Source organism: Rhinolophus ferrumequinum, chromosome 24 (assembly GCF_004115265.2).
Source record: "Rhinolophus ferrumequinum isolate MPI-CBG mRhiFer1 chromosome 24, mRhiFer1_v1.p, whole genome shotgun sequence".
NCBI lineage: Eukaryota > Metazoa > Chordata > Mammalia > Chiroptera > Rhinolophidae > Rhinolophus > Rhinolophus ferrumequinum.
Window position 1 is genome coordinate 42,223,858 of NC_046307.1, and position 12,905 is coordinate 42,236,762.

At 45.8% G+C, this 12,905-nt stretch overlaps 1 protein-coding gene across 2 annotated transcripts in view; it reads right to left on the bottom strand.

The window, feature by feature from the left end:
* Positions 1–12,905, bottom strand: part of SDK1 (sidekick cell adhesion molecule 1) — a 431,538-nt gene that overhangs the window by 129,953 nt on the left and 288,680 nt on the right. For both annotated transcript variants that reach the window (XM_033096781.1, XM_033096780.1), the window contains 3 exons: positions 11,261–11,376; positions 9,380–9,572; positions 1,471–1,569 (listed from right to left, as the gene is read on the bottom strand). In XM_033096781.1, the coding sequence (XP_032952672.1) occupies positions 1,471–1,569; positions 9,380–9,572; positions 11,261–11,376 (408 nt within the window). The remainder of the gene's footprint in view (positions 1–1,470; positions 1,570–9,379; positions 9,573–11,260; positions 11,377–12,905) is intronic.

Here is a 12,905-nt window from a genome sequence, read left to right on the forward strand (position 1 = left end):
CATCCAGGACAGGGCGGGGGAAAAGGGCCCTGAACCCTGCAGCCAGGCAGCGGGGACACACACTGTTCCTGGTCTCCATGCAGTCTCTCAGTGCCCTGGCCTCATGAGCAGGCTGCATGGACCACTGGGCACATGAGGGATGACGCAGGCTTCTGTGGGCAGTGGGACAATACAACCACTGACTGAGGGACAACACAGTCAGGCTCCTAGAGACCTGCCAGAAGGATGGAAAGGACTTGGTCAGGAGCTGGGTCCTCCTGATGCCTCTGGGCCAACAGCAGACACTGGGGTAGGAGCCCTTGATACGACATGAGCTGTGGTAGGTAGCCCCAGAGGGCCTGCCATAGGACGTGTCCAGTAAACGGGTGATCGAGCCACAGAATAGTGAATGGCTGGCTGCCTGGGCATTTCACGTAATGTTTACTCAATGAAAGGGCTGCCCGCTGTTGGGCAAGCTGCTCTGGCTCAGTGAGCCTCCCCTGGGCCCACGAGCGGGGTTAGATGCCCAGAGATGAAAAGCGGAGGGTCTGAGGTAAGCTGATGCCCCCAGAGTGCCAACGACAGTGGAACACAGGGGCCTCCCCGCCTTCACCTGAGGCCAAAGCCTGCCCTGGTTTCATCAAACCTAGAACTTTTTTTTTCCCAAACCAAGATTTAAATTAAGTTTAACCTGAAAGGGTTTTTGGAAACCTATTTTATTAAATAAAACCATTAAGAACCCTATAAAAGGCTAGCTGTTCCCCAGAGACCACAAGAGGAGCCCATGGCAGGTGCTCAGCCCCCGCACCACTCGCCCCACTCACCCCTGCACCGCTCGCCCCACTCACCCCTGCACCGCTCACCCCACTCACCCCTGAAGGCCTGCCCACTGGTTCTCCCACCTCCACTGCCTCTCCTCATCCTTCCCTCCCAAAAGGCACTGTTGGGAGGGCAAGGAGCACGGCACTGGGAGGCAGGAGACCCAGACGTCGTTGTTCCCTCGCCACTTGCCCACGGTGGGGCGGGGACCAAGATGCTGGCGGGTAAGTGTTGTGGTCACTGCCCGAGAGGCAGCATTTTAGCCAAGTGCCGCACACAGTAGGCATTCCTGCAAGTTTGCTGAATGAAGGAAAGGTCACCTCACCTCTCTGAGCCTGTTCCAGCCTCTGTAAATTGGTCATAATATCCATATTTACTTTACTGTGTTGCTATGAAATGACCCATTCTCATGGATGAGCGAGACTTCGGAGGTCTGTTAAGACAATGCAAGGAGACTAAGTCTCTGAACTCTGAGCTGCAGCCATGCAGGGAAATGGCCCCAAAGGCAGCTGGGAGTGGGGACTGAGCCACGGCCCCCTGCCCCATGGCCAGCTGTCCCACAGAAGATGCAGGCACGGCTCCACTCTGCCGGCAGTTTTGTTTGAAGCTATACCCATCCCCTTCTGTTGGGACAAACCTGGTTTTTCTTTTCCGGAAAACAGGGACACTTACCTGTAATGATGCCATTTTTCTCCAGGGGCTCCTGCCAGCTGACCTTGAGAGATGTGTCCAGAATCTCTGTGAAACTTAGATGTCCCACAGCTCCTGGTTCTAGCAATTAAAAAGAAAGTCATCTGTTAACACACTAGCCCGTTCTCTTTTGGTCAGATTTGTGCGGAAAGTTCTAACTATAAAAGGGAAGTAAGTGATGAGCCAGGCCAGAGCCTGCAGGCCAGACCCGTAGGTAATGTCAGTAAAAACGGGGGAACTCGAGGTTGAAAGGTGTCCTGGCTAAGGTCACATCAATTATTGTCCTCAGCTTCATCCCTGCCATGAGGAGAGCTGCAGAGACCGGCAGCAGGAGAGTCATGCCCAGTTCCTCCTCCACCCTTCTCCTTGCGCTAATCTGATTAGCACAGTCAGGCTGGATCCTGAAAGGCAATCGCTTGCACCCAGTGGCCCTTTGTGTGGGGCCACGAGGCCCTTGTGATGCCAGGGCTGGGGGACCCACAGCTGGCCCAGGGCTGAGCCTGCCTACCTCGTCTAGCACCCCTGGCTCCAAACACCTACTCACTCTCCCAGGGCCTCCGCAGGGGTAGGGCAGGGCTTGAGAAAGTTCCAGCAAAAATGTTCCAGGAGTTTCTTTGCACCGAAGCCCTTCTCCTAACCCAGGAGGGCAGAGTGGCAGAACTGTGGTTTCACGTTGCTCAGCTGGGTTTGAAGCCTGGCCCCACTGATTGCTGGTTGTGCAATTACTTAGCTCTCTAAGCCTTAGTTTGCTCATCTATGAAATGGGGAAATAAAAATAACTCACCCTGCAAGGTGACTGCGGACTAAAATGCAGTAAGACATGTCCCGGGCACCACACAAATGCCGACTGACATACGCTGCCATGACTCATGTTAGTTGTCAGTTATCATATCATGAGAATATAAAGTCCTTTCTGAGATGAGCTTATTGTCACTTTGAAAACACCTAGGTGAAACAGATCTAGGACCGCGGCTTGTCCGAGCCCGTTGGACACTACAGATCTCCTCTGACCTGTCTCCCACTTTGCGCTGGCCATCTCAGCCCAGAGCAGCGAGGCCACTCCGGAGCACACACAGCTCCTCAGCACAGAGCTGGGCTAGCACGTGGACCTCCTGCTTGTCCCAGAGGCCTGCAGGACAGAGAGCAAGGGGGCCGTGGGTGGGGCCGCAGCGGTGTCCAGGGGCTCTTACCCCCACCTTGTGCTCCAGCTCCCCTGCGTTCACAGCCAGCCCCTTACTGCTCCTACAGCAGGTCCCATCAGGGCCACCTCCCTGCGTGGTCACGGAGCGGGAAGAGGTGGCTGTGCCAACAGTGACGTTCTCACAGGTGGCTGTTATTTTCCGCAGATGGAAAAGGAAATTCTTTCCAGGAGCTAGATCCTTCAGATGGAATAGGGGACGGAAGGGAGACGGCACTCCACTGTTCACCAGGCCGAGCGTCGTATGGCGCTCGCCCGTCATTTCACTGGCAAATACGGCTGCTTCGCTCAGCCTTGCTCTGCTTGCTCCCCTGCCCTGTCCCCATGCCTGTCCCGCTCAGTGCCCAGTCCAGGAGAAGGTAAGGGACTGTCAGCGAGGAGCAGAGGGAGGTTCGAAGGCAGAACTGGGGACAAAGGAGGGAAAGGAGGAGAATGGAGTGGAGAGGAGAGGAGGGTTTGACTGATTCTGCACGTGTGAGCGAAGCACAGGCAGGCCAGGCAGGCACACCACGTCCCTCGGGCCAGCGCTGTGCCACTGCCTCCCCTGGGGGACCTCTGAACAATGCCACGCTGAGATCTACCTCATAATAAAAAACGCCATTTTTTCAACCTTAAAATAGGAGAGCAGGAAGTCAAGGGTGTTGGTTGTCTCTCCAAAGACAGAGTTCAGGGGGGTTCCTGCAGACAAGCCTCATCCCGGTTCTGGCTACCGTCCGCCCTGCTCGCACAGACAGCAGATTTCAGATGAATTCAATACCTCGTACATACTCAGCTGGCACTAGGACAAAGCCTCTGAGCACAGCTCGTCCTTTTAAAAATATGGTAACAGCCTCAGCAAATACACTCATCTGGGCGGAACTTTCAAAAGGCTTTTCATGTATACGCTCAGACACTCTGACAAATTTCCCTCTGGAGTGGGGAGGATGGTAAAGTACAATGGCTGTCAAGACCATCCCATCCTGCCCCCGTTCTGAGGATCCAGAAAGACATTCTGACGGATTTTTGAACTGACTTGTTCTTCTATCGATCGATAGAGCAGCAAAGAAAGCTTTTTGCTCCTTTTATATATTCTCAGTGTTTCTGCTTCCTGGATTTCTGCCCAATTTCGCTGTCCTCCAGCGCTGCTGGAAGAAGCTGGCCATATCTAGGGTTAAAATTTATATTCTGTTTCCTCTTTACTGCCCCGCTCGCTCCCCCACCCCCACCCCCACCCGAGTTCTTGTTTCCGTGGAGCTTTAGAAGAGGCCTGGTGGATGTGGAACTCACTGCAGCACCACCAGCTACACGGCGATGGACGCTATTCTCCAGCCCTTGGTCCCGCGTTCCCTGCGAGGCTGCACCCAAGCCCAGACCAAGCCTGCGCTCAGCCTTCCAACAGTCTGCCAACCTCAGTCCACACTTAAGGGCGGCTCTTTCCACACAGGGTGACAGGCTTCCTGACTATCAAAAAATGGTGCTTCCCTGAGAAAATGCTAAAAAGATGACATCATTTCCATTTTCCTTAATTCCCAAGAAGGAAATTCCCGTTTCTCTTCTTACTTACAAGCGGTGCTCTAACTGCCCTCAGGGTCCATTTCAGGCTATCGAGCTGTATGGGATGTCTCCCCACAGCTTTGTCGGTTGGTTTAATTGGCAACGGGGGGCCTTTGAGTAAGGGATCCAGCCCGACGCTTCCCTGTTCTTTGAAGACACTCTCTTGCCACTTTGTAGTTTACAGAAGCACCCTCTGAACAGTCATATCCAGTCGGACCTGGCGGTGCCTGAGCTGAGATGTTGCCCTTACTCGGTTCAGTTAATGAATGAGAGGAAAACTCCAGATAATGAAGAGCTACAAGGAAATGCTTGATAGATGATGCTTCCAGAACGCTTTGCCGCCTCTCTGAGTTCAGCGTCCAGTTCCTCCCACCAGGAATCCCCCTTCCCACCTCACCAGGAATCCCCCTTCCCACCTCACCTCTAAACATGAAGGAATCAGACTGTATTTTCCTGCAGGTGAATAGAGAATGTGCCCTTCATCCAAGCAACACTTCTGTCCCCTTCTGGAGAGCCAGCCCTCTGCTGGCCTCTGTCTGTATTCAATCGCGAAAGACTAAGCTCCTCCCCAAGCAGCCTGCCCAGCGAGCTTCTCCCTTCCCTTAAGCCCCATGCAGTTTGCCCGCTGATTCCCAGAGGGACTCTATCCATGTAGGTGGCTGTAGCGGCTAAGGACCTTATGCCTTGCATGCTCTGAGGCAGAACTGGTTTCAAGTATTTCCATCTGTGGTTAGACCACATACTCAGATGTATTCCCTAACCTTTCCTTGGAAAATAAGATCACTATCGCTAATTGCTAGGACTCCCAAATCGACATCTTCAGACTCTGCTGCCCATCGGCCACGCGTGCCCCGAGCCCACTAGGCTCTGCACACCATGTGCGTCCCAGCTAAACCCAGCGTCCTCACCCTGGACATGATTCCATGTTTCGGTTACTGGCATCACCATCTATGCAGCCACGTAAGCCAGAGGATGTGGAGTCATCCTGGAGAATTCCTTCTCCCCACCTCCTAAATCTAATGAGCCCCCAATCCTTTGTGACATGTCCCCAGAATCTCCCCTATTGCTGTCTCCATGGCCCGATGTAGGCTCTTGTAATGTTGGCCTTCTTCCCAGATTCCCTCACCTTTATCTCCAGTCCATCATCACAAATCCCCCGACAGAGCTTTAAGACAGCACATCTACTCAAATAACAGCCCTTTGGGGTCCGCCAATGTCTCGACTGTCTTTGTCCAAGTACCTTAACTTAGCAATCGGCTCTTCTGGATCCGTTCCCAACTTGTTTTCATACCCACTGCCCCACCCCAACTCCCATATACTATACTACAGCCATGCTGAACACCTCATATTTTCTCACACACTCTTCTATTCTCTTTGCTTTATGGATTCTATTTCTTCTATCTGGACGTCCTCATCCAGTTTTTTGCATGAAAAGCTCATTTATCAAGGTTGCGTTCAATTTCATCTCTGCAAGACTTATCTGCCTCCCCCAGGTGTTTTCTGTCCCTCTTCACTGGGCTACCACAGCCACTTCTCGGACATCCTTCCTCAGTGGCGCTGGCCTCGGTCATGTCCACCACGCATCTCATTAGGCTCAGAGCTCTAAAGGCAGAGGCTGTGCTTATTTCTGCCACCCCTTCAACACCCAGCTGGCTACCGCCCACGTAACAGGCATTGTACAGACATCTGAATGTGAGTACATATACATGCCCGTATGTTGCATAGGTGGAGAACTGAATCAGTCAATCAACTATCATTATGATAGGCGTAACAGGCATAGGACTTGATGTCACAATTTTTTTTTTTTTTTTAAGGAAAAGGCTAAATTTGTTCAACTTTCTCCTTTAATTCTAAATGATGATGAGGGGTATAAAGTTTATGATTGAAAAGCAGATTCCACAGCAGAATACACATGATTTTTTTAAGTACTCATTAAACATTCACCAAGATCGATCATATGCTGGGCTATAAAACAAACCCTCAATACACCTAAAAGAATTATAATTATACAAAATGTGTTCTTTGACCATGATGTAATCCAACTAGAAGTCAACAGCAAAAAGACAAAAGGAAAATGTCCAACACATGGAAATTAAATAGCACACTTCTTCTAAATAATCTATGGGTCAAAGAAGAGGTCTCAAAGAAAATAAAAATATATAGAACTGAATGAAAATAAAGTACAAGATATCAAAATATATGGGATGCAGCCAAAGTAGTAGAGGAAAATTTATAGCACCAAATGCTTACATTAAAAATGTGCACAGGCCTCAAATCAATAATCTTGAAGTGCTACTTTAAGAAATTAAAGAAAGAAGAGAAAAATAAACCCAAAGCAAGCAGTAGGAAGAAAATAAGAGCAGAAATCAATGAAATTGAAAATGGGAAAACAATAGAGAAAAATCAATGAAACAAAAAGCTGGTTCTTCAAAAAAAATCAATAAAATCGACAAATTTCTAGGAAGAATGACAACAAACAAACAAATTAAAAAAACACACAGAAGAAACAGATCACCAATATTAGAAATGAAATAAGGTATTTGATTACATATCCTGCATTACAAAGACAATACAGGAGTACTACCAACAACTTTACACTCACAAATTCAACATCTTAGAGGATTCCTTGCAAATTGCAAACTACTAAAACTCAACCAAGATAAAACAGACAACTGAATAGTACTATAACCGTTAAAGACATTGAATTTATAATTAAAATGTTCCCCCAAAAGAAATCTCCAGGTCCAAAGGATTTCACTGGAAAACTACCAAACATTTAAAGAAGAATTAACACCAACTTTACACAATCTCTTCCAGAAAACAGAACAGGATGGAACATGTCTAAACTTATCAGGACCAATATTACCCTGATACCAAAACCAGACAAAAACAGCAAGCCCTGGAAAGTAAAAGTACAGACCAAAATCTCTCATGAACTTAAATGCAAAACACCCTCCATGAAGAAGTTACAAACTGAATCCCACAACGTAAAAAATAATTACACACCATGACCAAGTGGGATTTATTCCAAGTATACAAGGTTGGTTCAACATGTGAAACTCAATCAACCATATCAATCAATAAGCTAAAAAGAAAAATCATACGATCCTATCAATTGATGCCATAAAAGCAATTGCAAACATTCAACATTTATTCATGACAAAACTCAGCAAGTTAGTATTAGAGGGGAATTGCCTCAACCTGGTAAAGAACAGATATAAAAAACATCATACTTAATAGTGAAAGACTAAATGCTTTCCCTCTATGGTCAAGACCAAGGTAAGAAAAAGCAATAAAAGGCACCTAGATTAGAAAGGAAGAAAGGAAGGGAGATGGGTATGGCTATAAAAGAAGAATCGTGTTGACGAAACCACTCAGTATCTGACTGTGGTGGAAGATACACAAACCTACACGTGTGATAAATCATATAGAATTACACACACATGAGAACACACGAAACTGGAGAACACACTGGGGGAACTGAACAAAGTGTACATGGATCAGTGTTATTTCTTACATCTGCATGTCAGTCTCTAACTATTTCAGTAACCATTTCAGTTGAACACCAAGCAGGTAGATCAAAGGGAGAGTACGGGAAGAACTTCCAGGATCAGTTAATAGTGGCAGAGTTACTTTTTATTTTAGCTGTTTTATGGGAGGAAGGTCAGTGGTCTCTGAGGTCAGGAAATCTACTACTCTGCCTGTGTCACCAGTTTGACATGGGTCTGAGTTGATGGCAAGATAATCACAGCAGAGTAGTGGAGTGAGAGCTGGGCTGAGAAGGGACGTGGGTAGCGTGAGTGGTTAGGAGGGCAGAGTCATCGTTTGTGCTGGAAGGAGGTGAGGAGCTAGCTAGGTGACTGTAGGCAGTACAGTCGGGGAGCAGCCACTGCTGGTGCAGGAGACGTGACCATACCTGTGGGCCAAGAAAGGTCAGACTCTTCATCTTCCGAGAGATGAGGAAAGAGGAACAAGGTGAGAACACAGGGCAACTGAGAAGTGGAGGGGCATTGCCATGAGGAAGCTCACTGGACGGCCTTGACCTCTGTACATGCCCCCTGCTGAGCGGACAGTGGGGAGCAGGACAGTGCAAAGGACCAAGTAGAGAAAAGTCTGGAAGGCCAGGCCACACCCAGACCCAGCAAGATGGGAGAGGAGGACCCTGGAAGGGAGGGAGCGGCAGCCCTGGTGACCTTTCAAACAGCTGATACTAGTCTTAATTCTCCTTCCAGAGGACGCACCTGCGATTGAAGAAATGAGAATTCACGTGTGGGAAAATATGAAGAAAAATGTAAAATTTACCCACATCATGTCACATAGCGGTAATAACTGTCAAAATTGTGACATGTTTCCTTCAAGGTCTTCTCTCAGCTCACGTCCTTGTCCTTTTATACAAGTGTGTTTTTATAAAATTTGGATCTCATATAGTTTTCTATACTTTTTTTTCAACTTAACATTAGATCATGATCATTTTTCTCTCAAAAATATTTTTTAGTAGCTACAAAATATTTAGTATATTGTCACTCTGTAATTTTTTCAATTATCCCCTTTTGGAACATTTGAATGTTTTTCATTTTACTTTCAATTTCTAATAATTGTAATGAATTTCCTTGTAAATAAATCTTTGTGCACATCTGGGCTCATTTTCTCAGGCTACTGTCATCAAACAATGCTTTTTGGAAGTGCCTGCTGGCCTGAGAGCAGAGCAGCTGGTATAAATGGACCAGATGGAGACAATGGCAAGTCAGGCGGGTAAGAGGGGCTCTGGTGCAATGTCCCTGGGAGGGTCAGGGAACACAGCTGGGGGGCGCCAGGGGATTCAAGGAGAAGGTGAGCGGATTTGAAGTTGAAACCCGGGCACAGAGAAGACCAGCAAGCTCCCAGGCTGACCATATGGCCAGACGAGACTCCCTCCCTCGCCCTCAGCTCCTTCTTGTAGCCAGCTTTCCTTGCCCAGCCCACGGGCCACCTTTTCCCAGTGTCACTAAGCTTTTCAGTGGCTTAGCTCCTAAGGACGAGCGAGCTGCAAACATTCTGAGAATGTGGAGCTTCCTGATGAGCCATCTCTGCTCTTGCCCAGTGCTGGACACGGAGGTGGTCCAGACCTCTCTGACAGCTGCCGAGGGCTGTCGATAAGTGACGTGGCAAAGGGCTACTCACTGTCCTCGTGAGTCCATATGAGCTGAGGTGCACTCGGGGGCCCGTCCCCGGGCGTGGTGAAACACAGGACAGATGTGAAGTAGGCAGTGAACTTCTTCAAGTTGGTTATATGTCCATGGTGGACCCCATGGAAGTCTGGAGCAATGGTGACGACTGTGACAGCCTCAGGGACGTCAGCTGGCCATGCTAGGAGCTGGGATGGAACAGGTTGAAGAAAGATCCTTTTTAATTGCATATCTTCACTTTCAAGTCTGCATCAGAATTTTATTTTGTAATTAATATGTCTTCAAAGCAAAGTCATAATTAAGAACCTCCATAGAGCCTACATTTATAATCTTACTAAAAATATTGAGTTTAAAAGATATCTCATAGATTATTGAATACATGTATATTTATGTATATTTTATACATGTAGATATAAATAAAATATCTACTTTAACTCATATTGTAACAGATACTCCTCAAACCTTTCCTTTCTCTTCACTTAAACTTGTTACAGAACATATAATTTTTTAACAGTATGGTATAAAGATGACACCATTTGTTATTCAACTGAATCAGTACAATGAAACATCAATACAAATATTTTTCTAGATAGTCATTTACTCTGACTCAAAATACAAATATTTTTCTAGATAGGCATTTACTCTGACTCAAAAATAGGCCCTTAATTCAATGGGGACCATCTTATTTATAATTTACATCACACTAGTTTTCTGAAAAGGATTTTAGGAGATTGATTACAATTTTAAAGAAAGATTGTACATATACATATTCCAAGGGAAGTTTTAATGTTTTGGCAACACTATGTCAGTGTGACTTTGAATTCCTCTGACACCAAATATTTCCAGGGTTAATTAGGGCAGAAAGTTGACGTGCTACAGGATACAAAGCATATTTATATGGGTCAGACAGACAGCTAGGCCATGGAATGAATGCTCCAGTCTTGCCAATAAGACTTGACAGGAGAGTCAAGAAGGCAAAATCATCGGTTGATCAATATGATTTTTCTTTCAAAATAGCTTCTGACTGTAGCAACCTCTGGGGAGAGAAAAGGTAAGCAAATTTCTAGCGATGTTTGCCTTCCTAGTGAAAAACAAGTGTTTTTGCAAATTGAATCCAAATGGGAAAAAAATGGACTGTGTGTCTGAAGAAATAATACTTTCTGAATCTGAGATTACCAAGTACTCCGGCCAACTGCGTGGAACCCTTCACTAAAGATGTCCCCGGAGTTTACCTGCCATGGCAGAAGATTAGTGGCTATGCTGTAGGTGAAATGGCTCCAGGTCCAACCAGGAGTAGATCTAAAGGTACAAGAGGCTGTACTTTTGGTAATTGCATCCTAGCACACGTATGAAGGTTACACGTGCTTGTAACTAAGTACAAAGGTAAGGTGGGTGGTGGGAATGTGTCCCCCTCTGATTCAGTCCAGGGAGGTCCCCTGAATCAAGGGGGTCTCAGTTCTGCAAGCAGAAGTCTCCCCAAAGCAAAGAGGGGGAAGGAGTGAGCACTCTTCCTTGACAGAAATATCATTCAATTGCACCTGGGGCCTGTGTTCCCCCGAGAGAACTCCCTTCCAAGAAGAAGTGGTTCGTACAAATGCTGACTCTGCTCAACCGAGACAGGTCTCTCGCAGGTCATTTTAAAATGGACGGCCTTTCTCATGAGAAACTGCTCTGGTATGGATGAACCATCCTCTTGAAAACGAGTAATTTGAGTTTCTGAGTCAGTATAGCTAGTGATAAGACCCTGGTGACTTCAGGTGACCCCACCATGGTCAACACGCACTGTACCTTGATGCAGTGAGGGCTGGGGGGCCCCCTCACTGACCACAAGGCCATGACATACCAAGACAGCCAACCAGAGGCCGACGCCATGTACCTTGTATCCCTGGTTGATGCCATTGATAAACTGCTGAGGTGGGGGGTTCCACAGGAACCGGATGCTCGTGGAGCTCACGGCTTCTGTCCGCACATTCTGTGGGGGTGCAGTCGGCACTGTCCCAGGCGGTCGTGGAAGACAGCCAAGCGAATGGCAGAGGCACAGGGGGGGAAAGAAAGGAAAAAGAGACTCAGCTGCTGTTCACGATTCACGGGCAATTATAGCATTGAGAACAGAGTGGGTGATGAATGTTTGCAGAAGCTAATAGAGGCATTACAAAGAAAAAGAACTGGGCTATTTCTCTTTTTATTGCAGAATTCTTTAAGGCATAGGCAGAAAAGTGGACTGGATCATCTCATTCCACGGGTGAGCCTTTCTAGCGAGCTCAGGATGGAGAGCAAACAAAAGCCTTCTCTCAATACTTTTTCAATTGCCCAATATTTGAGATAAGATGAGGTTTCATTTAGAAATCCACCTCCCTCATTATACACCTCTATTCAAACCCAATTATCTCTTATGTGGAAAAAAAATGATCCCCCTCCCATCTGTATTGTTGTTTATTTATCTGCAGGTGAAATTTGTTTGTCACAGGGGCCACCATTTAAAACAAAATTCTTACATTATACATGCAGTATATTTCAAGAGAAATTGTAATTAATTAATAACGTATATTTTAAACTCCAGAGCAATCACTAAGCAAGTTTGAAAAGAGATATAAATAAGGCAAGAGTGGAAAAAATAATGTACATATAAAAATATCTAGTTAATACAAAAGCAGGCAGGAAAAAACAATAGAAAAGAAAGAAAATAAGAGAGGGGACAAATAGAAAATAATTAGCAAGAGGACAGATTATAATGCCATCATATCAATAGTTATACTAAAACATAAACAGTCTGTACATCCCAATAAAAGACCGATTATCAGTTGTGTGAAAAGCAAGACTTGGTGTCTAATAGAATCCCACTGTAAATATGAAGACAAACAGCTTAAAAGAATGGAAACACTAATGACAATCAATCTGGAGTGGTTGTATTACTATCAGGCACAGTAGATACCCGATGAAGGAATAAAACCTATGATAAAGGGGGACATTATATAATGAAGAGATCAATTCACAATCCTAGCAGAACATGGAGGTCTTGCTCCCTGGGCTTATGTCGCCAGTTGGCTCAAATAAACTCTTATAAATGAATAAATAAATAAAGGAGAAGACTTAGCAATCCTAAATGTGTATGCAATAGAACTTCAAAATACAAGAGGCAAAAGTGATAAAACTGAAGGAAAAAGAAAAGAATCTACTATTATAGTCGGAGACTTCAATACTCCTTTATGAAAAAAGAAAAAAGTGGACAAAGAAAATCGGAAAGGATATACAAGACCTGAAAAACACCATCACGCACTTTGACCTATGTGGTACTTGTTTTTAAACATACCCGTCAGTGGCCAACTACACATACTTATCATGTGCACTTGGAACCAAGATAGACATAGTTTGAACCAAAAAATAAGCCTAAACAAGTTTAAAATAATTGAAACCACAGAATGTATGTTATATGACCCCCAACAGAATTAAACTTGAAATTAACAACAGAAAGATTGTGGAAAATTCCTAAATATTTGGAAATTAAGCAATGTACTTCAAAA